Source organism: Emydura macquarii, unplaced genomic scaffold, assembly GCF_026122565.2.
Source record: "Emydura macquarii macquarii isolate MOO-44397 ecotype Brisbane River unplaced genomic scaffold, CSIRO-AGI_Emac_v2 contig_527, whole genome shotgun sequence".
In the NCBI taxonomy this organism is placed as follows: Eukaryota; Metazoa; Chordata; order Testudines; family Chelidae; genus Emydura; species Emydura macquarii.
Window position 1 is genome coordinate 364,678 of NW_027130664.1, and position 26,440 is coordinate 391,117.

General features: G+C 58.8%; 1 protein-coding gene across 1 annotated transcript; it reads right to left on the reverse strand.

Annotated features, from left to right (window-relative positions):
• Positions 1-1,766: 1,766 nt before the first annotated feature.
• On the reverse strand, positions 1,767-20,364 carry HCN3 (hyperpolarization activated cyclic nucleotide gated potassium channel 3). The gene is made up of 8 exons (XM_067539170.1): positions 19,954-20,364; positions 10,526-10,955; positions 10,184-10,345; positions 8,664-8,882; positions 8,123-8,269; positions 7,717-7,957; positions 6,873-7,037; positions 1,767-6,323 (listed from the first exon to the last, which is right to left on the reverse strand). The coding sequence occupies exons 1-8, from the start codon at positions 20,076-20,078 to the stop codon at positions 5,173-5,175; spliced, it is 2,640 nt and encodes an 879-aa protein (XP_067395271.1). The 5' UTR covers positions 20,079-20,364; the 3' UTR covers positions 1,767-5,172.
• Between the last annotated feature and the right edge of the window lie 6,076 nt (positions 20,365-26,440).

A 26,440-nucleotide genomic window follows, 5' to 3' on the forward strand; every position in this document is an offset into this window, starting at 1 on the left:
TGCACCCACAAAGCTGATCTGTGCAGGGGGGGGGCCCCCTCTTAGCAGTATAATTTCCCACCCCCTTATGGGGCCTGAAGGTTACTCCTAGTCATTTCCTAGGGGGAGCCCCCGCCCCCTCGAGTGAGCACAGCCCCGGCGAGCAGACCAGCCCCAGCCTCTTCCAATGGCGGTACCATGGCCCAGCCCCAGTGGGTCCCGGGTGTTGCCCCTGCACCGCCTCTTTCCTTGGGCTCACAAGCACCTTCCCTGGGCCAGGGCGCAGAAGAGCCCTGGTGTAAGGCGTGTGTGTGAGCATCAGGCCAGTGACAGCCAGGACTTGAAGGGCACAGGCCTCACATGCTCCGTGCTCCAGGGGGATTCCCAGCCCCAACGAGGAGGGTCCCTGGCCCTTGCGACTGTCAACTCCACTGACCAACCTCCAGATAAACACTAAGAGACAGCAGCGCCGCACCTGGCGTTCCCAACCCCGGGAGCTGGGTGAAGGGAGCCCAGGCCCAGCGTCTAAACTGGCCACATTCAAGGTAATCTGAAATAATCCCATTAAAGAAGAACTGCTAATCAGGGCTGAGCTCCGCGTGGGTCATGGAGCCTAATTCCTGCCAGATGAAGGCTGCATCTAGCTGTGCCTGCAGTTGAAAGCTGTGGGGAGAGACAGACACGCCGCCCCCCCCAGTGGGAGACAGACACTGCCATGCTCACTAGCAGTATTCAAAGCCCCAGCTGGCCATTGCTGGGGGCCTAATTGGGAACGGACTGCTGGGGCCAGCTTGCAGCACTGGCATCCCGCTGGGCACTGCTTTGATGGCTAACGACCGACCGTCCGTCCTCTCTCCCGCTGCTTTGCTCCCACTGACTAGGGGATGCTGTAAGGCTGGCGCAGCAGCTGCTTGAGGATGGTGGCAGAGCTATGCCCCAGGGCAGTGGGACCTGGGCTTTGCCGGGTGCCATGCATGCCACCGAGGGTGCTAGAACTTTTCTCTTCCAGGATTCCCAGGAACAGCCCATTGTGCCCCATGTGACCTTGATTTAATCTACTTAATGCCTGAAGTCCCAGCTGCAATCAGGCAAGATCAACCCTCCCGGTTAATAAATGGAAGAAAAACTATACAGCTTAAACACTAATCCCAAAATAAAGGGGGGAGGGGGAAGAGGGGTCCCTGCTGCTGCTGTTTCTAGGGCTTTGCTGCCTGATGGGTTGGGTGTGGGGAGGGAATACGATGCAGCCAGAGTCTCCTCTCAGCTCCGGGGATGGAGGCAGGGGCCAAAAGCAGCCTGCGGACTTAGTACATTATCCTTGGTTTTAAAGGCCACCATAGACTTGCCCCAGCTAATCTGCCCCCCCTGCTCCCTCTGTTCACCTAACCAGGGGGCTTCTCCTCTCAGTGAGGTGAGAGCCTTCTCCTTTGCTGCTCCGCCTGTCCAGAACAGCCTCGCTGGCCCATCAAGCCCCCATTTAAATCGCAGGTAGAGACCAGCCTCTCTGCGCCCATCTCCCTCTTGCTCACTCTTTTGGCCTGGTCTGCCCCTCTGTTGCGAGGCTGCCTAGCTCTGCTGTGGGCTGGGGGGGATACAGTTTTCCCTGCCATCCCTCTGGTCCATTGTCTCTAATAGGCACCCTCACCAGAGAAGCCCCTGGAGGGAGGGCATGTACAGCTGTGACTGGTGAAAAGCAAAGTCTGGGGCGTCTCTAACCCCAACTGCAGGGGCGGGGAGCAGCTCAGCTGGGGTGCGGCTGCATTAGTTACAGAGGTGCAGTTAAATGCCAGCTTGGAGTTGCTCTTTATTATTTAAATCTGTTCTGTACAACGACCCGAAAATTAAAAAAAACCACGCTTTAAAATTCTCTGCAATATGAAAACTACAAGCTCTGTACATTGACTGCTGTGAGTGCAAGAGTGAAGGATCATGGTCTTTGGTGACTAGACACACGCACACGCACACACAGGGTGCGTCTACAGTGGCGTTTCCCCCAGCCCTGATTTCCCCTCTTGCTAATGTGGGCAGGCGTGACTGCTGCACATCTGCCCCCAGCACAACAGGGCCCCCACCTCCTTGGGGTGACACAAAGAGACATGGCTGCCATCTTTGTAACCCTGCAGGGCCAGGCAGTGCAGTGGTAATGTGCTAGGGGTTAGCCAGCGCACCGGGAACACCTGCGCGCCCAGCACCAGGGCTGCCTGGGGTTAGCAGTGATGGGGAAGAGCCAAGGGGCGACACAGAGCATGGGTTCCTCTCTGGACAGCCCCGTACGGGTCCAGGCGCTGTTGAAGGAGGGCGCGGCTCTGTGGTTGCCGCCAGGGCCAGCCCACACCTTGGCACTCTTCCTCTCAATGGAATCCTACGGCAATTGCTACGAATCTCTCTATGTTACGTAGTGTGAACAAGAAGATCCTGGAATGTTTGAATCTAAGCGACCTTCCAGAGGAGCTGCCAGAACAGACCCGCAGGGCCAAGTGGAGGTGGGGGTGGCAGGGACAGAGGACGAGGACCTTCACGTCCATGAGAAGAAGGCAATGCTGAATCATCCCTCCAATGCATGGGTACAAGGGAGCCCCCTGGCCTGACCCTGCCACGGGCTGAGCCGCCTCCACTCACCCTGCAGTGATGACTCTGGTCCTAACATCCCAAAGCACTCGTGGAGGAAAACGGCACTCCCCTTTGAGAAGCACAGTCTGGAAAGAAACCCTAGCCCAACACTGTGCTTAGCTACGGCTGGGAACACGTGTGCCTATTGCCGCTAGCACAGGTACCTACAGGACTGAGCTCCACGTTGCTGACTCTGTCAGTGAGCCCAGAGCAGACACTACAAGATACAATTTTCCTGACTCTAGTAGTAGAAAGAAGCGTTTACAGCACAGTGGAGTTTGGGCGGGGGGGAGGGCACACTACTCTAACCCAAATCAGTAACACATTTGGACCCAAAAGCAACACCGTAAGCAGAATTCAGCTGCTTAGCAGAGCCACAACTTACACACACATTGCTAACTACTGGTTCCTGGAGAGGGGCAGCACGGGTTGAGCCAGGAGACTCCCTGGAAATCCCAACCCTTCTGTACAGAGACAGGGACGCAAAATTCTCCGCCCGGGGTGGTTATATGTGCAGGAAGCACCATTGCTTCTAACTGAGATCCAGGCAGTGACTGGGCTGATTGACAGGCATGGGGTGGGTGAAGTTGGCATCTCCTCTGCATTATCCCTGTATTCACGTTAATGCTGATGAATAGCATCTTGGACTGACTTCCAGAAACTGGTACCCACAACATGGGGCTGGCTCCTTAGCAGTACCTTGCCCATGGGCCGAGGGTGGGAACCAAACCTTCCCCTGACACTAACCTACTTGGGAAAGGGCAATGGGCTCCAACCTGTGAGGTCAGAGGAGAGAAACCTTATACCCCAGCTCCCCATGACCCTCCTGGGGTCCAGAAGCAGAGGTATCTGACTTCTCTTTCCAAGTCTCTTCTGACAGGAGGGGGCCAGGAAACCTTCTGGGCCACCAAGAACAAGGCCCAGCTGAAAAATGCACGAGAGCCTTGACCTGCAGATGCCTGCCCTTCGCTTGTGCTCCCTGACTATAGGGCTATGGGGACAAGGACCACGCAAGGCGGCCCTTCAGTCAGGTCCCCAGATCTGGCTGCCCCAGGACTCCCAGAACATCCATCAGAACCAGTCTCCTGGGACGCACCTCACCTTTGGACACCCAGCACCGGCCCTGAGGGACTGTGCAGCTTTGCATTTCCAGGCCCGGCTCCTTGCACGGAGGGGGCGGATTAATCTTCTCCTGACAAACCATGGATACCATGACCAAGGCCCTGGGAGCAGCCAGCACTGGGCAAGTCCTCAGGGGCAGCTTCCCAGTGACAGGCAGGAGCTGTTGGGTGGAGGAAACCACCGGCTCAAATCCAGCCCAGACAGTTACAGCCAGGATAGCCCTGACTCCACATCTGCTGCCCTTGTCTGGGGACCAGCTGACTATAAAGACAAGATGCTTGTTCCCCTGCTGCAGGGAACTGGGTTCTCTCAGGCTAGATGCACTCACATGAGATGCCGATGAGCTCCTGCTGCACAAATCTAAAAGTCACTGGCTAAAATGTCCCTGGGGACAGACAGGGTGGCTGAGAAAGGTTCACACCGGCAGTGAATTGCCAGGCCTCTTGGGGCAGAGCCACGCACACAATGAGGCTCCGTACTACCTCTGAGACTAGCCCAGCTGGGGATAAGGGGGAGAGACACTGGGAGTCCTGGGGACTCAGAGCTGCCTGGGCCCACGGGGTGACTATCCTGGGTTGGCCATGGTAGCCAGTGCTATGGGGCCCCGGGTGTCGGGCTCTGGGTACAGAGGGTTGGGAGCTGGCGTGAGGAGGGTTCCAGGCTCCCAGTAACCTTGCAGCCCCCCCACCTCCTCCTGCTCTGCCTCCCCTGTGCAAAGGCCTCTCTATGGGGCCCGGCCCCCACACTCTGTCTCCTGCTGGGAGTCAGGGGAAAGGCCTGACCCTGGGGTTCTGGCCCTATTCCCCTCACCCTGCCTCCCTCAGAGGGAGAGGCTCAAGCAGACCACTGTGGGGCCGCAGCTGGGGGAATGAGCCAGGTGAGGTGCTTGAAGACTTTCCCAGGGGAGAAACGTGAGGGGGCTGAGCCCCATAGGGCCTTCCTGCCCCTGCTCACCATGGTGGGGCCGATGCCCTGCAGGGCAGAGCAAGGGTGGGGACAGGGCAGGGGCTGGGCCCTGGGGAGGGGGCAGGGTCCCATGGCAAGTCTGGGGTCTGCGGGGACAGGCAGAGTGAAGAGGGCAATGATACTGATGCTCAGCCCGTGGCCCTGCTGCCCCCTTGCTGTGGGGTGTAGATGGGGTGAGCCTTTTTAGTGGCTTCCTGTCCTCAGTGGAGGCAGGGGTGTCCCAGGACTGCTCCTCACAGAGCTCCCTGCATCCCAGGCAGAGTCAGCGTCTGCAGTGGGTGTCACCTCCCGACCCATCTCCTCTCCTCCCCCACTCAGACTCAGCCCTGGGTGAGGGACCTTTGGGGAGGGCGTCCCCCTTTCTCCCTGCTTCTCTCTTCCCTGCCTCTCCCCCGGCCCCAGAGGGGGTGCTCCGCATCAGACACAGCCCCAGAGGCCCGGCTCTCCAGCGAGCCCACTCCGCTCTCTCCCACGCTTGGACGCAGCCCTGGGCTCTCACATGTTGGACGGGAGTTTGGGCTTCCCACTTTCCACCTCAGGGCTGAATGCCACGGAGCCCTTGCGGGAGGGGCCCGGGCCTGCCACTTGCTTGGGTGTGGAGACAGGAGACTGCGGGGTGGACGCTCCGCTCACAGGCCGGCTGGCTTGGACCAAAGATCCTGAAGGCATCTGCTGCAGGTGGGCTGGTTGGCCTGGAACCCCAGGAGACAGCTTGGGGAGGAGTCCAGCTACCGAGGGAGACGACCGGTGAGCCAGGTTCCCTGCTGACTGCCTGCCCCGATGGGAGGAGCTCCCGTCCGCTTGCTGGGTGACTTTATTGGGCAGGGACGGCTGAGATGCTGACAGGAGCCGGATGTCCTGGGTAAGCCGCCCAACAGGTAGGCCCTGGATGCTCCTGTGCTTCACCAGCTGCTGCGGCTGCATCAGCAGCGAGAAGCGGGAGCCGGTGGCGCGGGACAGGCTGTAGTGGAGAGTTCTCCCCGCTGGGAGCCCCTGCTCAGAGCTGGGGGACGGAGCCCCTGCGGGCTGCTGGAGGAGCGAGGTGGAAACCGAGGTGCCCCGGGACGTGGCGAGCTGGGGCTGGGAGCCTGTCAGGGCCCGTTTTGGTATTGCCGGGTGCTCCCCCTTCTGCACCAGCCTTGGCGGGGGCTGTCCCACCTGGCCCGCTTTCTGCCCCCCGCTTTCCAAAGGCGACTGGGCCTGGGCCATTGGGGATGAAGGGGAGTCGGCCACAGGTGTCTGCAGGCGGGACTGTACGCCGGACGGGGAGCTCACGGAGGAGGGCCGGGAGCCCCCCAGGCTGGGCTGGGACCTGCGCACCTGTCTGGTGAGCAGGGTGGCCTCGGATGAGAGTGGGCTGGAGATGGAGGAGGGTGGCAGGAATATGTGGGCCTGCAGGCTCTGCTGGTGAGTCAAGGCAATGGCCACGTTGGTGGTGGCGGCTGCTGTCTGCAGCGGTGCATGCACCAGGGGCTCCCAGATCACCGGCTTGCCACTCAGCTCCCGGCCCACGGCCGTCTGCTGCAGACCCTGGATGTCGTGGGCCATATCTCGGTCATGCTTGACGATCCGCTGGATCATCTCGCTGTTCACGGCTGCCGAGCTGTGCTCCGCGCGTTTGCGCAGGAGGATGGAGTTCTGCTTGCCTGAGGGGCAGAGAGAAAACACAGCGTCACCAACACCTGCCTGAGTGGGGCCCCAGGGAGTAGCAGGCAGATATGGACATCCCCCATCTTACGCGGGGAGGAGCAAGCATAAGGGCCTGTGGCAGAGACGGGGATAGAACCCAGGAGTCCTGGCTCACTGCTCCTGCCATGGGGTCATGCGGACGCTAGTGCCCATCGACAGCTGTGTGAGAAGGGCACAGGCCGGGTGCCCAGGTCAGCTCTCCCAGCGGGGAGTGCAAGGGGCGGCAGTGGGAGCTGAGCTGGAGGGGTGTGAAGGTAACTCACAGACCTTCCTTGTGAACAAAACCGATGCCATAGAGCAGCTCCCCTCCCCCCACCATGCTGCTAGAGAGAGGGCAGGGATTCCAGAGCAAGCTCCCCAGCCCTGGAAGACGCAGGGAAAGAAAACCCCGACTGCAGCAGCCATTAGGGTCCAAGGACAAGGGGTATGTGCCTGAGAGCAGCTGCCCGAGCACAAGAAGGTTCATGAGGGTGGCTGGCATGCACCTCGGGCAGGCGCTCCCTCACCGATGCGGTCCAGGCGGTCCATGGCCACGGTCTCGAAGGCCCTACGCATCATGGGGTACTCCTCCAGCACCTCGTTGAAGTTATCCACCGAGAGCGAGTAAAGGCGGCAATAGGTGTCAGCACGCACACTGGCTGTCCGCCTCCCCCGCGTCAGCAAGCAGATCTCTGTGGAGACACGGCACAGCATCACAGCCTCAGCACCATGGCCACGGCCACTCCCTACTGGCACTGACCCCCCAGCTTCTCCAGGCCACGTCTTTGCTCCCTGCTCTGGCAGCCAGAGAAGGGGAGACGGTTACCTCGTCTGGTGCCTCGTCTGCTACAGAAACTCGTGTGCTGAACAAAACCGAAGCACTGAGCAGGGAAGGGACTGATCCCAGACAATGCAACAAGCCACTTACAGAGTCAGGAACAGAACCCAGGAATCCTGGCTGGCATGGCCATACTCGCTCTAACCACTAGACACCATGTCCTTTCCCTTCCAGAGCTGGAGAGAGGACCCAGGAGTCCCGGCTCCCGGCTCCTCCATTTCAAAACATTAGACGAGGCTCTCTCTTCAGCAGTATGGACAGCAGATTTCTACGGATTTTAATTCAAAGAAGCCTTAGCTTGTAGGGCGATGGGCATCTTATCGTCCCGAAGGGAGGGTGGGTCAGGTGCTGGGGCATGAGGGAGTGGGCACAGGAGTACAACAGCTGGGGCTGCTGTGCTGAGCCTCCCCCAGGTCACTCCTATGATTCTCCATCCCAGACCCCTGAGCCACAGAGAAACCCCCTCCCATCTGAGGAGCTGCACGGTCTTTTCCTTCCTCCTCTCTGCTACCAAGCCCCTGGCCCAGCCTCACCTCCGAAGTAGGAGCCGTCGGAGAGCTTGGTCTCTTTGCTGCCCTTGGTGAGGATGCTGACCACTCCGTGCTGGATGAAGTACATCTTCTTGCCCACGGTGCCCTCCCGGATGATGAAGTCCCCAGGCTGGAAGACCTCGAAGCGCAGCTTGGTCAGCATGGCCGTCACAAAGTTGGGATCGGCGTTGGCGAACAGCGGCATATTGGCCACCAGGTTCCGGCAGTTAAAGTTGATGATTTCCTGGGGGGGGACAGCAAACAGGGCCACTCAGAAGCCATTCACCCATTTGAGAGCGGCAAGCCCCCGGCGATCACGCCCCACCTGCCCACAGCCCAGTGGGGCAGCAGGGCTGGCCCCAGCAGGCACCCACCAAGAGGGACAGCAGGGCTGACTCTGGCACTCTACCTCTCTGAGGGGCTCACTCAGCTCCCCCAGGATGTTCTCCTCATCAAACATCTTGCCCTGGTAGCGGTGCTCGTAGTACTCATGGATCCGCTGGCGCGTGTCCCCGGGCAGCTTGTGGAATGACATGTACTGCTCCACCTGCTTGTACTGGAGGGAGAGACAGAGACGCAGATGCTGGGGGTGCTGGAAAACCCCGGATGGGAAGGGCAGTGACTGTGCCCCCTGCCCAGTGGCCTTTGGCTCCACAGGTGGGTGGCAGAGAAGGTATCCATGCCTGCTCCCCGAGCCCCAGGGAAGCGTGGAGAGTGCAGAGCCATGCTGACGTGGTGATAGGACCAGGGGAGAAGCTGGCAAGGGAGGGGCACAGGCAGTGTCTAGCGGGAGTCTTTGGCAGCAGTGACAGCATCTTCTGTTTATTTCAAACTCACACCCCCGGCCCCATCTCCCCCCACTGCACCAGCCCATCATCTCCCCTGCTTGCCTCAAGACCTGTCCCCCGCTTTGGGGGCCGTCAGCCCTGCCCTGGCTGTGTTTCACTCACCTTCTCCTGGTACTGCCGGCGGGAAGAGTCCAGTGACTGGATGAGGGCAGTGGCGTGGCCAATGAACATGGCATAGCAGGTGGCGCCCACAATCATGCTCAGCATGGTGAGCCAGACGTCGGTCATCCCCTCCGGAGCCTGCTGGCCGTACCCGATGCAGAGCATGTGGCTCATGGCCTTAAACAAGGCGTGGGAGTATTGCTTTCCCCAGGAGTCGTTCTGCAGACAGGAGGGACCTGAGCAGGCAGCAGTTTGGCCAACCCCTCTGCCAGTGCAGCCAGGGATTTCTTAGAGTACCTCTCTGCACCCCGCCCCCCACTCCAGGGCTGGGGAAATGTGAACTCCCAGCCAGCAGCGGAGCGTGTCTATTGCTTAGCTCCCGGAGCAAGACCCAGGTCTCCAGGGGGCAGCAGCTGCTGGGCTGATCTAAGGACCAGAGACTTTGCCCCCTGCCCAGCTCCCAGGGAGATGGCAGGAGCCCCTTCTCCCTGCTGTCTCTTGGCAGCTGGTGGGAGGGATTTCCCTGGCTGGTCTGAGATGTGCGGCACACAGCAGGGACCAGACACGATTCAGAGATTGCCCTGTTTGACTGATGCCTGCAGGGCTGCAATCAGATTCCAGGATCCCCATCAGCTCCCCGCTAGAGAGCAAATGTGTGTGTGTAATTAGCATGTGGGGAGGGGGTGTGCATGCGTGCAAGAGTGTGCATGTAGCAATGGGTGTGCCAGGGGAAACTCCCAGCCTGGAACATGCACGATGATCTGGTCTGTGAAGTCTCCCAGCCTGGAGCCATCAGAATAAGGTTTATTTATCACCTGCCTATCCCTTTATGAACACTGGCTCCCCAAACCCACACACGTGCAAGAGAGCGTTGGTATGCCATGAGCCCTGCTACACAACTGCAGCTTAGCTCTGCAAACAGTCCCAGTCTCTCACTCAGCAGATCACACCCCCTCCCCCGGCAGTTCTCCTGGTAGCCCTTCAGGGCCATCCTGGCTTGGGCACAGGGGCTGGGAGGCTACACTGTCTCAGGGTCCAATTCTGCCCTCACTGACCCCACGCTGTCCTGGGCCTCTGAGCAGGGTGGGCTGGGATCTGCCTTCCAGCACGTTCATTGTTAACAGTGAGTGACCCAGGCCACACGAGACTGGGACTCTCCTTGGAGCGCATGGCCCTGGTGAGGGATCTCCTCACCCATATCTCCCACTAGCCTGCTCCTGGAGCCCAGATGAATGCTGTTCTGCTGAGGCAATCTGGGATGTTTGCTGGTTTTAAACAATCGCACTGTAAAATAAAGAATTTGCTTCTTATGTCCCACGATGGGCACTAGGATGGGCACCAGGGCAGCGGATGGCACCGCTCTGCCTTGGGGTCTCTTACACCAACATGGGATGGCACGTGCAGAGGAGAGCAGAGACCTCAAGGAAGGGGCAGGCTGGAGCCAGGCAGCAAATTCAGGGAGACACTAATAACCTGGGGTTCTCAGGCACCCATGCAGAAGAACAGGGTGGGGCACTCACCACCATGTGGTTGATGGAGACCCAGCAGTCCTCGGGAAAGTCTTGCAGCATGGGCACCAGGAACTGGAGGCAGCCATCCCAATGACACAGCAGTAGCATCATGCCAATGAGGTTAAAGATCCGCACCACGGCGCTGGCCAGATCATAGGTCATGTGGAAAATCTGAGCAAGGGGAGAAGCCAGGAGAAAGACCGTGAAAAGCCAGCCCTCATCTCAAGGTACCAGCAGGGCAGGACAGGGATCCCCAGAATGCCCCTCCTCCTGGACAGGGGTTCCAAACCCCCCTTTGATTCCTCCAGCCAGGGACCCCCCAAAGGCTTGGATCCCCCTGGGCAGTCCCACCTCCTCCCACTGGTGGATGTAGCGGATGAGGCGGGACAGGCGCAGCAAGCGCAGCAGGCTGAGGATCTTGGTGAAGCGCACAATGCGCAGGGCCCGCGCCGTCTTGTAGACGTCGGAGTCCACCTGGGTTTCCAGGTCAACGATGAGGAAAATGTAATCAACCGGGATGGAGGAGACGAAATCGACCAGGAACCAGCTCTTCAGGTACTTCATCTTGATGGTGTGCGGGTCCAGGATGATCTCGGTGTTGTCCTCCACCACGATGCCCGTGCGGAAGTTCAGCACCAGGTCGGCCAGGAAGAAGGTGTCCGAGAGCACGTTGAAGACAATCCAGGGAGGCGTGTTCTCGTCTTTGAAGAAGGTGATGCCTACAGGCAGGATGATAAGGTTCCCCACCATCAGCAGCAGCATGATGAGGTCCCAGTAAAACCTGCAGGGGAGGGGCAGGAGGAATGGAAACAGGACATGAAGCAGGGGCAGAGGGAACAGAACAAGGGAAAGGCACCGGAGGGGAGAGAATGAAAACATCTTACAGCAGCTAATCTCGCATGAGCCGCTGGAGCCGTTTAGACTGGAGGGGTCTGAGAAGAGCCGTGGAAATGAAGGATTGGAAGCCAGCCTTGCAATGACAGACTCCAGGAGCTCAGTGTATGTAGCTTGTCAGAGAGGGGTCGGGGTGACGTGATCCTAGCCGGGGAACAGCTATTTGGTCATGGGCTCTTCAATCTAGCAGACAAAGGTCTAGCACGATCCAATGGCTGGAGGTTGAAACTAGACAGATTCAGACTAGACTCAAGGTGCAAATGTTTAACGTTGAGGGCAATGAACCATTGGACCAGCCTCCCACAGGCCGCGGTGGATTCTCCCTCACCAGGAATAGTGAACTCAAAGACGGGCTGTAGTTCGAGCAGGGACTCCTGTAGAGATGGGCTGTGGCCTGTGTGACTTGCTGGACACAGTGCTCCCTGCTGGCCTTGCAGATTGTGTGCACACGCCACAAACAGACAGATGGCCAGGGTGCACACACGGACATGCAGACATGAACACACGTGTGCACACACACACACACTCCCCACGTGTCTGTCCAGCTGGGAGGGTTGAAAGAGCAGCTGTCACTGCAAGCTGCAGCTCCCCACAGAACACACTAGGCTAGGCAGCTCTAGTCCCAGCATTGGTGCCCCAGCAGACGTGGCTGGAGGGACTGAGTCTGCACTTGGCCCGAGATCCAAGGGAGAGAGAAATGAGCACAGCAGCAGGGAGAAGAGAGAGGCTCTGGCTGGCTATGAAAGAAGCTGGGGGGCTGCTGAGGTCACAGGGAGCAGGGTGGATGTGCCGGTGGTAGGAGCTGTGGAGGAGAAAGCTCTTGCCTTGCCTGTGGGGAGAATGCATGAAGGTAGAGGAAGGCCAAAGCTTGGTGAGAAGAGAACAGAGACACAGCGTACGAGGAGCTCTGTACCAGCACAGGCTGCCGCCTGAGTGCACCTTGGCTGGCCTGGGGTAGCGCTGTATCAGCCTGCCTCAGTTTCCCTTTCATTCAGGCTCATCAGTAACTCCACAAGGAGCATGTATCCAACACCACCACCGCATCGTGGGGCTGGTCTTCCTGTCCACCTGGCACCTTGCCCTGCGCTGTAAGTCCCAGGCCTTTCCACCGGGGATTTTCCATCTGCTTACAGCCTCCTTGCCCAAATCCTTCCCCTGCCTATCACAGCCTCTGCCCCAGCGTCCTCTCCCCATCTCCTGCCTTCCTCTCCTTACAGACCCAGGCTGTGACGCTCTTAATGAGGAACAAGTGGGCCAGATCAGTTCCCTCTTAAAGGACCCTCGTCCAACCTGTGATAGGCTCTGAAAACAGGGAGTGTGAGTTGGCAGCCCTGTACACCTGCAGGGGAAGGATGGTGCCAGCGGGCCGGCACAGAGCACCTGGCGCTGCCGTCAGGAGGAGAGAACATGGAAGGCAGGGAGAACCCTGACCTGATGAAAATGAAGAGCAGGCAGGACCCCACTGGAAAGGGCCCCCATGGAAACACGCTTCCCCCTGGGCAAGGTGCCAGGCTGAGTCATGCCAGGCCTAGGGCAGAGGAGAGGGTCTGGTGCAACCCCTTCCCTGGAGGGAGGGAGCAGGGTACTGAGACCAGAGCTGTCAGAGCTCGGACCTCCCTGGTGGTGCTTTGCCCAACAGCATGGAGTAAACAGATCACACCTCACAGCTTCAAAGCCCCTTGCAAGCGACCACTCGTGGCACCTGCCAGGCAGGCGGATCGGGGTCACGATTCCCACGTTACGGAGGCAGACTGAGCTCCGGGGGACGGGACTCGCTGAAGGGCACCCAGGGAAGCAGTGATGGAGCTGGGTTTGGAACTCAGATGATTGACTCTGCCTGTCTGCCCAGGGTCGGAACTCAAGGCACAATCTGGCCACAGAACTTTCTATGCGGTCCTGGCCCTTCAGCACACACATCCCTTCCTGTTGGACCAGTCCTGCCTTCCAAGAGGGGTCCTATGGTCAGTCATTCTGCTCAGCCACTAGCCCGTGAGTGTAGCTGGGGGTGAGCTGGGGAGCGGGGAGGATAAGAGAGCCCCCAGTTGGTTCAGCTTCTGCTCTTCAGGGCAATTTGCTTTTGCTAAAGTGCCACAGGCACCAGTGGGCAAGCACAGAGGAGCCCAGGTTCATTCCCCCTAGGAACTCAACCTCTGCCCCATGGGCACCTCCAGAGCAACCCTGAGCACTGGTGGGGGAGCTGATACGTGGTGTCTCCCCATCTCCAGATTTCCCACCAGCACCTGGTTCCTTACCATTGTCCAGAGTAGCTTAACAGGATTTAGAATAAGCTCTCTGGCTACACAGGCTGCTAGGAGGGGGAAGAAGGGCTCTGGGACCTGGAAGGGGGGCCCAGTATCTTCTGGGTCAGAATGCGCTCAGGTTCCCCTAAGCCTGGCTCTTGCTCAGAGCTAGGAAGAAGCCATGGTAATGAGCATAATGTGGCCATGAGGCAGAGACGGGGATTGAGGACAGACAGTGGGCAAAACGCTGCCCAGGAGATGGGCGAGAGAAAGTGGCACAAGCCACAGGGCCAAAGAACAGAACTAGTCGGGAGAGTGACGCCCCTTGCTGCGTCCTGCCCCAGTCCTGGGCACGAGGCTAGTGGGGGAGGTGGTGCTCCTTGGTTCCCAGAGGGAGCGTTAGCATTTTGGCAGCTGATGTTGCAGGGAGTGCTCTGCAATGGGGCATTGGTGCCCGACCGGCACAGGGAGCCCCTTTTCTCCTAGAGCACAATTTTATGCCTGGGCATCTGGGGCTGTGTTCTGGATTTTGGAGAGGGGAATTCCGGCAATTCTCAACTGGTTTTCCCCTCCTGGACTTGCCTCCTGCCACGTGCTACGGTTCCACTAACTCACCTGGGAAAGGTGGCTCCGATGCCAGATGAACTCACTCTGCAAAGCCAAGCTGCCTCGGGGAAGAGAGTAGAATCCAGGCCGCTGCAGGCAGATGGATGCATCTGGGTTTGCAGGCTGTGACCTCTACATCCAGGCTTTCCCGTGGCTGGTCTGGCGGAATGTGTTCCAGCCCTGACCTTCCCCAGGGCGTTTGGCTTCAGCCCTTAGGAGAAATATTTAAAACCAGGTATAAAAATAAGCTGTCTCTTGCAGTAAATGTCCCAGATGGAGCTCTGAGCCACCAAGGGAAAAGCTGGCATCACCAGAAGAAAAGAGACTTCTGGACTCTGGGTTGGGCCGCAGGAGAGCCCAGCTCTGCCACTGATCTGCTGGGTGGTCTTGCACAAGTCCCATGCCCTCTCTGTGCCTCTGTTTCTCTTCCCATCCTGTGTGTGTCTGATCCATTCAGGGGCAGGGACAGTCTCGTGTGTTGTGTCTGGGCAGTGACTGACACAATGGGGCCCTGATCTCGGTTATGGTCTTTAGGCGTCACCATAGCCAACCAAACATCATCACCCCAGCAGGAGAGCTGCATCCGCAAGTCCAGAGACGGGCTTGGAATATTCCTGAGCTCTGGACAAAGGCTCCCAGAGCTCTCAGGTAATGTTAGTTCTCGAAAGCCTTGTCTTGCTGGAGGAACAAGCAGCAGCAAATGGTGTGCATGGAAGGGGAAAGGCTTTGACAGTGCCCTGCCTTGAGTTCGCGGCGTCTGGCTCGGCTGCTAGTTCATTCATTTCAGTTCCTAGCTGCTGCCACCCCAAAGTCATTTCTTCCCAGGATTGCCAGGGATTCAGTGCCAGAAACCGGCTCGCAGGCAGCCACTCTCAACACGGCTGGGACTCCAGCTTCCGGCAGCAGCTTCCTGCCTCGCTGGGCTGGTCTCCAGGTCACGAGCATCCTCCCGACACTGCTTATTCAGCTCTCAGGCCGGGCTTTGCTGGGTGGTCTCCACTGCGAGTCTGGGAACAGGCTGAGAACATGGATGGTTCCGTCAACGTTCTAGCCACACAGGAGGTGCAGGATAAGAATGGCTACGTCCAAGACTGACTAGTAGCCAGGAGCTACCACAGTGAGAAACTCGCCAGCCTGGCTTCACTCCACTGGCAAGTCCTTGCACATCTCTTCTGCCTCTGCCCTGACATGCTCCTGCCCCCCCCATCCAACACCTGGGGGTAGCAGGCTGTGAGAGCCCCTAGACATCAGGCACAGCAGGCACAGAAGGGGTGTCTCTATATCCTGTGTCGCTGCCACGTTCAGAATGGGGGAAAGAAAATAAACCAAAACTAGTTCTTCACTAGAGCTGACAGCAGAAGAGAAGAGGGGAGAGAGGAACACAGGCACTGCTAGACCACCTCGGAGCCAAGGCCCAGCAACCCTGCGCTTCTCCCTGACGCTGGCCAGATGCGTCTAAGGAAGGGAGAAGAATTCCCACAGCAGACTAGTTGTAGTGGCTGGATTACACCTACAATTCTTCCCCTCTGTCGACACATTCAAATGGAGCTACGGATGTTCTCGCTCTCCACTGAGATGTCTGACCTTCTCAGAAACGTTTGCTAAACCTCACTGAGCTCTTGTGGCAGTGAGTTCCTCAGGTTAATCATAGATTGCATAAAAAGTATTTCCTTGGATCAATTCTGACAGCTGCCTTTGCCTTTCATCGACTGCTGCTTTGTTCTTGTGCTCTCAGAAGGTAAACAGAGGCATGGCTGACATGTGGCATCACAGCCATTACGTTGTGAAACTCTATCATCCTCTCCTCCCCCTGTATCCAGTGTCTCGCTAACCAAACCCCTGAACCGCTTCAGTCTCTTCACATATCGCAGCCCGCCAAGCCTCTGATCCTGGGCAAGGCCCATCTCTCAACCATCACCGCCCGTCCGAGGGACCAGAGCTTCACACTCAGGAAAACACCAGCCCAGGGGACTTTGCTGGACCCAGGACTACCACCGTGTAAGTGTCACATGATGATCACGGTGGAGGGAAGGGCGTTGCTCCAAAGCCATGCTGCTTCAAAGGAACAGAACTTCAGAAGAGCCCTCATCTGGTACCAGAGACTTGGAAGACTAGGACTGACCCTGTGAGCCCATGCAGGGGACCTATCTTGAAGCCAATGAGCTTGGATTCCACCTGCAGCATCTGGCCGGTAGATCAGCACACCAGCCCAGGCAATTGCTCTGGAGGTTTGGCCATGCCAAGATACACGAGACTCCACCTGCACATGCCAGGCAAGTGACACACAACCCAGCACCCATGCACATGCACCTGAACAGCTGCAGAGAGAGGAAGCAAGACTCAGACAGGCCCATGGACACAAGCACAGAGTGCGACACACACCCATGTGCACACATCCCCCTTTCCCTCGCCGCCACGCAGACCAGGACCCCCGTGACAGACACTGATTAATGGAGGAGCTCACATTCATTCACAGAAGAAATCAAGGGCAGTTTTGCTCCTTCCTCCTAGGCCCATGTGGCTCCTTTCCCCATCTCTCTGTTATAACTCTCCCTGCGATGGAGCAGACATGCACCTGCCCTAGTGACTGGTGTCTGTACAGGGGGTGAGGTGTCTCTGATCCTATGGCCAAGGATAGCTTCAAGTAACAAATTAAAAACCGAGCCAGAGAGCTGCCCTCCCCCCATGCCTGGGTTCCACAGAGTCAAGTGCAAAAGCCAGCTCAGTTCACTGACAGCCCAGCCCCTAATGTGGGCACCTAAAAAGGAAGCCAAAATCCCATTGCTGTTTATGCCACTAGGGCACCCAGAGGTGACGTTGGAGGGTGCTGCTAAAGCCCCAAAGATCCGACTTAGCCCCTGCCTGGCAAAGGACACGCGTATTTAAGGTACTGAAACCCCCTGCTGTGCATATAGGAGGTCACTCAATCTAGTTCTTCAAGAGAAGAGGAGTGTCGTCTAGGACCCCTGGGTTCTCTTCCCAGTATGGTCTAGAGCATTCGAACAGAGGCTGGGAGTCAGGATTCCTTGGTTCTGTTCCTAGCTCGTCACTCCTCTGTGGCTCAGTTTCTCCCTCTATAAAAATAGATCCAATACTTACATAGCCCTACCCGGCACAGGGACAGGGTCATTTCTGCAAGTGCCAGGCCCTCAGGGAACCAGAAATACTCTCTCCTGGGTTGTGTGACTGAGAAGGAACAGGGGAGAGATGGGAAGGGCTGGAAATTGTGGAAGGGAAAAACGGACATGATGTGGGTACCTGTCTCTGCCCTACTGACTGCACAGCCCACTACAGGGAGCGGTGGTGAGGCCCCAAATTTCCATAATAGTAGGAAGCAACAATCTGAAGTTGAGGATTAGCGCTGGTCATTGCTGCCTCTTTGGGACCATGCTGTACGGTGGGTTAACCCCTTCTATGCCGGGGGCTCTCCAGCTGCATTCAAGAGATTTCCTACGACTGCCAGCTCAGAAGGAATCTGGCTATGGAGGGCTTAATGTCATCTGCACCAGCTCATTAGCCCCTGACAAATGCCATGCACTAGCCACTGCATACGCTTGCAGAGCAAACCTTGTCCTTCCTCTCCCCTTCCTGCCTGTTGTCTGCCCTAACCCACCTGGAGCCCCTCAGATTTACGCTGTAAGCTCTTTAGCAGAGCCTGTCTTGTATTCTACGCTGGGGCAGCACCCAGCACAGTGCAGCCCTGATCTTGATTGGTCTCAATTGCTACCATAATGCGGATAATAAACAGCATCAGCATAATCCAGCCTGGACATCTCTCTCCCAGCCCCCCCATATCACTGTGTCACCTTCATCATGCAGAGCTGAAGGGGGGAGAACTTCATAGGCGCCCAGTTTATAAATGTGAGGCCTTCTCATTTACACCAAGGCCCTTTCAGAGGGTGCAACTGTAACATGTCACGGCTGCTTTAAGGCCCTTCACGCTCTTCTGTAAAGGATTCTTAGCATGACCGAGAACCAGGGCCCTCAGCCACTGTTTGGATCTGCCGGGGAGACCCGGGGTCACACATATAGCATGTGCACATGCTACTTTCTGTTGCACAGCAGGGCTCAGGTGCTAGACTTGCTGAAAGGGCTGGCCTGTCAGGCCAGATCACAGTGAGCGTGTCAGAATTTTCCAATGTCCTGCAGTTTCATCCCCTGTAGAGAAAGCCCATCCTATGTGATTCAACATCCCTGAGACATCCAATTCCTCCTCAGCATATGGACATTCCAGTAACACCCTTGAAACCCCAGTGACATGGTGCACATGGACCTGCCATCACAAGGCTGGTCTTCTTCCCAGACACCCTGCATCAAACGGTCACAACGCACATCTCCACCACCAGCCTGCACAGCCAGAGCCTTCCGTCCTGAGGAAAGCTCTGCAGGCATCACCCTTCTGCTAGGGCTGGAAGGGGAGTTAATCTCCTGGGATTTGGTATGACTCCTCACTTGATTTACAGATTAAAAACAGCTCCTAGTCCACAGCTGGCAGGAGGGAAGGGTTAGGGTTAGGGCTAGTCCACAGCTGGCAGGAGGGAAGGGTTAGGGCTAGTCCACAACTGGCAGGAGGGAAGGTTACTCAGAGGCAAAGACAGAAGGCCCCGTCTTTCTCTGTTGTGGGTGCCCAGCTGCCCTGGAGATGAGGTAGGTCACAGACATCCACCTAGAAGCTCTACCCTGCCCATATACAAAGCACTGCCAGGCTCAGGAAGATGCAGGAGTGAGCTTCAGAAGACACTCCGGACTACAGGGGCAGGAAGGCCTGAGTCACTCCCGAGGGCTGAGTGTGGGACACACCATGTCCTGCTGCCAGAGGAATTGGCCTGGGAGTTTATAGAGTTGGTTGGAAAATACTCAAGCTAGCAGGATTGCTGGGCAGCCGAAGCACATCCCGGGCAGTTACTTGCCTCTCTGCATGCTACTTGTATTCTCTGCTTTATTGGCGAGTAGTGGTAAAAGGAGAAAAGGACGAGCCATGTGCTGGACAGAACCTTTCCCTGGAAAGCCAGGGACAGGAACCCCTCCGAGAATGGAAAAAGGGAGAAGGCGCAGGGGATGAATTTGGGGCATCAGGGGAGTTTTTGATTCTGGTGATCCCCTGGCCTCCCAGGGTCACCCCGAGCCTGCCTGAAAGGGGTCCCCAAGAAGAACAGGTTGACCATATGAGGTAGGGCCTCCTGAGGATTAATCCAAGTGGCCCAGCAGTGCTGATGAGTCTGAGTGTAGGGAAGGCTGATGGGAGTGGTGACTTGGAAATGGAAACTTCCTTCCAGAGCAGAGTGAGCAGGGCTGGGTTTGTGTCCTGTCAGTTCTCAGTCCCCGACTCCCCTAAAACTCCTAGTAATGGGCAGCCACTGCCCTGCTTCCACCTGGGGGGTAGAAGGGCCCTGGAGACAAGCCTGGGCTCCCCGATTGACTGGTCTGGGGAGGAGGGACCCCTCCATTCCCTGGTGCCTGGCTTGCAGGGACGGCACAAGCTGCTGAGGAAGGGCCCCTCCAGGCCCCCTGGGGAGCAGAGCCCCCCCCCCACCCCCGCTCAGGGCTGGCACTCCCTGGCCTCCTACCAGCGCTGTAGGGCTCAGGTGCCCCCAGCCTGGCGAGAGGAGCCTGGTGTCCAGGCCAGCACCACCTCCTCTCCCCCGCGAGATGGGCCACGGGGCTCCAGCCGGACTGAAGACGGATGCCCAAGGGAGCAGCTGCTGGAGGAGCAGAGGGAATGGGGGCCCGGAGAGGGCAGCCCGGCTCCTCCCCAGGACCCTCGCTCCGCTGAGATCTCAGCCGACGAGCCGGCGGGACCCACCCCCGGGGCTGAGCGGGACCCGTCCCCGCTGGGGAAGGCCGGGCTCGGCGCTCAGCACCGGGGACAGCGCCAGCCCAGGGCCGGCCGGCCGCGGGCTGAGGGAGGTGGCGTGGGGTCCTGAGGCCCCCTGTGCGGTCGCTGGGTAGGGCCTGGCGAGGGTGGGCGCGGGGGGCTGGCGGAGGCAGCGCAGCCGGCTGCAGGCCGGGTCCCTTCGGAGGTGCCGGGGCCCCTCTCACCTGAAGTCGCTGTAGGGGTGGATGATCCAGTACCCGGCCGACTTCACCCGCTGCTGCTCCAGCTCCACCGCCTTGGGGCTGCCGAACATGCGCAGCGAGAACTTGTTGACCGCGGGCTGGAGCATGGCCCCGAGCTGGCGCTGCACGAAGGTGCCGGCCAGGCCCGCCGCGTCCTCCGCGTCCGCCAGGATCTGCCCCGCCGCCTCCGCCTTGCCGGAGCCGCCGGCACTGGGCTGGGAGGAGGGGGTCTCCCCGGGGGTCGATCCGCGCGGAGGCTGGCCTGGCCCAGAGCCCACGCTGCCATCGGGGCGCCCGGGGGCTTCGCCATCCAGCGCCAGGTGCTTGTCCCGCGGGTCGGTGCCCTGCGCCCTGCGCGCCCCGTCCTGGGGCTCCCTGCCCGGCTCCGGCTCCGGCTCCGGCTCCGGCTCCATCCTGCGGGGAAGCGCCCGCCTCACGTTCCCTTCCAACGCCCTTGCCCGGGCGCCCTGCCCGGCTCCCCCGGGCACATGCTCGCCGCAGCCAGAGCCCGGCGGCTGGGGAGGCGCAGGGGGCGGCTCGGCTCCGGCTCCCGGCTCCGGCTGCAGGCCGGGGCGATGCGGACGGGGGCGCGCCTCCCTCCCCCGCAGCCGGGCTCAGCTGCAGGGCGCAGGGGCCGCCAGCCGCTTCTCCCCCGGGGCCGGCCCAGCAGGGCCGGAGCGAGCCCGGTGCACACGCCCAGGTGGAGGAACACGTCAGCCGGGCGAGGGGCGCGGCCGCTCCATCCTCCGGAGCGCAGGCGGGGGAAGCGGCGGCTCGCGCCCAGCCAGGGGCGAGCGAGGGAGGCTTGGCACCGCCAGTGCTGCCCCCTGACGGGAGCCAGGAGACGGCAGCGGGGAGGGAGGCACCAGCCGCCCAGCCCTGCCGGGCAGCGCAGACACCCGTGGCGGAGACTCTCGGCTTCCCCGGACAGAGCGAGAACAGCTGAGCCGGGCTGAGCCCTGCGCCCGGCCCAGGGCCCCGGGACATAGGCGTGGCCGCATGGCTCGGCCCCGGCTCCAGCTGCCAGGGCCTCAACCTTTCTCTGGTGGTACCCCCCCTTTGGAACTATTCCAGGCTGCGATGAACCCCACCCCACCGCATGCCAGGTCGTCCTTACCCACGTGCGTGGGGGCTGATAGCTTGTGGCTTCCCCATAACAACCCCAATTTGAGAACCGCTGCCCAGCCGTGGGGTGCCAGAGCTTCAGAGGGATTGAACACAACCGGGCAATTACTGAGGGAGCCATCCCTCAGCCAGGCCTAGCTCCCAGCAGTCAGGGGTTGTGTCCCTGGCCATCTCAGCTAACAGCCTTTGATGGACCCACCCTCCCTTAACTTGTCCAGTCTTTTTTGAACCTAGTTACACTTCTGGCCTTCACAACATCCCCTGGCAACGGGTTCCATGGGTTGACTGCGTTGTGTGGAGGTTTCAAACCTGCGGCCTATTCATTTCATTGGGCGACCCCTGGTTCTAATGGTATGTCCAGGGGTAAATAACACTTCCTTAGTCACTCTCTCCACACCATTTATGATTTCATAGCCCTCTATCATAGCCCCCTTCAATGTCTCTTTTCCAAGCTGAACAGTCCCAGTCTTTTAAATCTCTCCCCATCTGGCAGAGGTTCTCAAACTGGGGGGCGGCCCCCCTGGGGCGGGCACAGAGTGTATTCTGAGGGGGGCATGAGAAACTTTAGGGAAAAAAACTTACTGTGCACATTTTACTCACCACCATGAATAACTGGCCAAGCTGCTCCCTCCAGACAGATCAGGTCCTCAGCTGGTTCTGTGCATTGGACTGGAGGTGGCACTGCATTTGGACGGATTTCTGTTAAGCCTGCACAGCATTATACAGAGTCGTCGCCATCTATACTTTAATCTGTTTGCTATGAAGCATGCATCAGTCAGGGCAGTTTTGCTTTTGCTCTTATTACAATGGCTCGTGGTCTCTGTTTCAATCAATGCCTTGCTGCTTTTCATATTTAGTGAGAGTTGCATGTTGGTTTTTTTTATGGGTACATGTCATTGTGTGGCAGGGGAGGGGGCGTAAACTACTCCAGACACAAAGAAGGGGGGCACGATCAAAGAAGTTTGAGAGGAACTGCCATATGGAAGCTGTTTGAGAAGAACTGCCATATGGAAGCTGTTCCATACCCCTCATCCTTTTTGTGTCCTTCTCTGCACCTTTTCCAATTCTAAAGTCTCTCTTTTTTTAGCTGGGGTGACCAGAACTGCAGGCGGTATCCAAGGTGTGGGCAAAGCATGGACTGATATAGCGGCATTGTGATCTATGTTCTCTTATTATCTGTCCCTTTCCTCATGATTCCTAACATCCCGCTCACTTTTTTGGCCGCCGCTGCACATGGAGGGGATGTTTTCAGAGAGCGATCCACGATGACGCCAAGATCTGTCTCGTGTGGTAACAGCTCATTTAGACCCCATCATTCTGGACAGTTTCTTTGCCTTTTCTAAGCTGCCACCCTACTTCACAGCAGAAAAAAAGGTCTAGGACTCAGCTTCCCTAAAGCACCTGCTGCCGGCCAGCCTGTCCCTGCTCCTGTGCAGGTGCACAGGCCCAGCAGTAGCACGAACGAGCTCCGAAGTGGGGAATCCTCTTCGGACCACCCGCCCCCCAGCCTGACCTCCAGGAACAGCACAGGCTGCAGGAGTAACCCAGGAGAGGCCAGCCCAGGGCTCCTGGGGGGCAGAGCCTGAACAGCCCAGCCCAGCCCCCTGTGCTCGCTGCCCCGCCAAGCACGAGAAGAGGAGGCTGCCGGCGCCCATCTAGGCCGGGAGCCATGGCCCACCCCTGGCAGTGCCCTGAGCTCAGTGGGAGCAGGGGCCCCGAACTGCAGGACAAGGCAGGTCTCCATGGCTGCCTGCCCAGGCCCAGCTCCCAGCCGCCTCTCCCATGGCGTCCGGGTCCGGGTGGCAGAGGGAGCATGGCACCCCACAAGGCTGGGGCAGCCCCTGGGGGTGAAGGGGGCAGCAGCCCCTGGGACATACGGGGCTGGGGGCCCCAAAAGGTTCTCCCTAGCTACACAGCACCAGCCCCCCCAGGAGCCAGGGCCCTGGAGCCGGCGTGGGGGTGGGGAGCTGGGCCCAGGCCAGGCCAGGGCGGGGTCAGCCTGGCCCTGACGGAGGGTGTGTGGGGGGGTCCCAGGGCAGTGTCGGCGGGGCGGGGTGCGCGTGTGTGTGTGTGTGCGCGCGCGCGCAGGGGCGGGGCGGGGCTGTCCCAGGGCGGGGTCACAGCCGGCCCGTGTGTGTGTGTGTGTGTGTGTGAGTAAGGCGGGTTCCCAGGGCACGTCACGGCTGGCCCGTGGGGGGCGGGGCTGGGGGGGGGTGTCGCTCACTTGCTGCTCTCGCCTTCCTTTGCTTGCGCAGCGGCAGAGCGCGGCTGGGGCTCGGCGGGGGCGGGGATGGAGCCCGGGGGCCCCGGGGCGGGGCTGAGAGGTGAGGGCGGGGGGACGGGAGCCGGGCGCCGGCCCCCCCCCCGGGCAAAGCGCTTTGTGAGCAGCCGAGCTCCGACAACGGGGTTTGCGCGGGTGCGGCTGCTGCGGGGGGGGCGTGCCCCGCGCAGGGGGGGGGCGGTGGATGGGAGCGTGCCCCGCGCCGGGGGGGGGCGGTGGATGGGAGCGTGCCCCGCGCGGGGGGGGGCGGTGGATGGGAGCGTGCCCCGCGCAGGGGGCGGGGGATGGGAGCGTGCCCCGCGCAGGGGGGGGGGGCGGTGGATGGGAGCGTGCCCCGCGCAGGGGGGGGGCGGTGGATGGGAGCGTGCCCCGCACGGGGGGGGGGGGGGACGGTGTTGGTGCCCGTGCCCCGGCCCGCACACACTGAGGGGGCCGGAGGGCGGTGACGGGGTCTCCCCGCACAGGGCAGGTGCAAGGGTCCGGGTCCGGGTCCCCCTCCTGCTCCCGCAGCATTCCTGACCTGTGCCTTGCAGCCTTCGAAGATGCCGTGGCTGAGCTGTCGCAGGAGCTGGGAAGATTGGCCCAGAACCTGCAGGCGCTGACCCAGTACCAGGCCACCCTCCTCAGCGTCAACAGGAGCCTGGTGAGGAGCTTCCTGCTGCCTCCCCCGCCTTTCCCCAGGTTGGGGCAGCCTGTGCAAACCCCACCTCCCATGAGTCCCCCCTTGGCCCTGCTCAGGGCCATGCAGATCAGCCCTGGGCAGGCGATGCACCATGTGCAGTCTAACCCTGCCTTGCGCCTCATGAGAGCAGGTTCTGCCAGGTGTGCTGGGCCGGGGCTGATGCCAGCTGGCGCCAGCTAGGGCAGGGATGTAATTACCTGTCCTGCTGCCCTCTCCTGATTCTGCCACTACTTACTTTGTGATCCTGGACAAATCACTCTGCTTCTCTGCACCAGAGTCGGAGTTTGCTAAACTAAACTAAATTAAACTTGACACAATCAGACTGGGTCTGAATCGGGACTTGGAATGGTTCTCTCATTACAAGAAGGAATTGTCACTGTTCACACATTCTCGCCCCCTAATCAATGGTTGTGAATAGGCCTCAACTCCTCTAACTGAATGGACTTTGCTCATATCTACCCTCCCCATTGTTGTTCCTTACCCTTGGATATGTATATAGACCTGTCATCTGATTTCTATTCCTTACATCTGACGACGTGGGTTACAGCCCACGAAAGCTAATGCCTGCAGAAATTAAATTTGTTAGTCTTTAAAGTGCTACAGGACTCTCATTGTTTAAACTAAACTAAATCACTGTTCCTGACCTGCCTGCTAGGGGACTCTGGGGTTAGTTTGTAGAGTTCTTTGCTGATGCAAATGCTACTGCAAGTTACTCAGTCTCAGCTGCCCCCAAATTTGACTCTTATCCATGGAGAGAGATGCAATTGGTTTTCTTCTCCATAAGCGCTGGCTGTTTGTCTGACTGGATCATTCCAGCACCCTGTATTCCTTCGTGGTTCTGACAAGTGGCCTAAACCCACATTTTGCATATCTTGAAAGTTAGATTCCAGTCTATTCTTCTGCGGGGAGGGTTTGGACCGACGATGCCAGCTGCAGATGAGGGAGAGTAAGAGACTGGGGACTTGTCTTCACTTGCCTCGGAGATTCAGCGGCAGTCAACCAGCGTTACGCAAATTATGCAAAAAAACTTGCGTAATTGCCATCGACTTCTCTGCTCCTCTTCTGCGTGCCACGTTCACTGCACTGAGAAAGTGGTCTTAACACGTCGACTTCTGGCTCGACTGAGCAGGTCTTCACTGACCACTCAGTCGATCCAGATAAGTCGATCTGACGGCGGTGAAGACGTAGGCTGTGTGTTGGGACTTCACCCAACCCTAATGCTGAGTGGAAATAAGGACCACAGACTAGAGCAGACTTTTCTTGCCTTAGCTCAGTCTGCTTTTGTGAAAAGGGGGAGAAAAAGAGTCTCTGCCATCGACTCTGGAGAGGCCAGAGGTTCAACCCTAATAGGGTATAAAATGTAGATGGAAAACTGCAGGTCAGCTATCCAAATCACCTGCTTTGTTTAGGAAGCCCACAGGCTTGTACTGCCTCTTCCAAGCCCACCTGTGCTGTGTGCCTCTCATTCCTCACTCTGCTCTTCCAGGGCTGAATCTGTATGACACTGGAGGTGTTCACATTGGTCTGTGAGCTTTTGTGGGTTGTTCTTGCTGGGTTCGCATGGCACTTTGTTAGGCAGACTAAGCTCTGTGGCTCTAATCTGCTTCCTCTCCCCCATAGTGCTCATGGATGGAGAACATCAATGAATTATCCAAGCATCGAAAACGTCTTCCCACATGTGCAGCCCTTGGGAAGTGAGCTGGGAGTTGTCTGGTAGCTGGCACTGTACCTAGTGCAGAGAATGGCGGAATTTATTTTGGTCCCTGTGGTGATAAGGGAAGGGAGCCTCTCTGAGGCTTGAGTGAGCCCCATGGAAATTGTTATTGGCTGATGAATAAACAGGACAAATACTCCATTCAAGCGGTTTGTTTCCTTTTTAAAACAGTATCGCTGAGAATTCCAGTGTGGCTGTGGCTGAACGCTGACTGCCGCGGGTGAGCTGGGCTCGTTTCCTGTGACACCAGGGCCCCACAGCTTCGTCTGGGTCTAAGGACTCTCGGCTATTAATCCAGCTGGCCCCGAATGGTGCCTGGTGCCCGCTCCACAGGCAGAAGCAGCCGTTGTGGGAGGTCACAACACGGCCTGCTCTGCCTGCACCCCTGTCTCCATCTGCCATCTTGTTTTCTTCACCCCCGAAGAGGGTGGGTTGCTGGGGGCCGAGCGGGTTCGCTGCTAATGTACCTATTTCCCATTGGTTCTCGGCGGAAAGCCCTGGCTCATTCCTGGCGGTGTGCACTGGGTTCTCTGTCTGCTTGTGTTTGGTCCTGGCAGGGGCCAGCCTTGGATAGTGGCAGGGGCCAGCTCTGCCTGTCATCCAGTGGTACAGGGTCTCACTGGCCGCAGCTCTCGGGGGGGGGGGGGGGGGGCCAAGACGAGGGGTC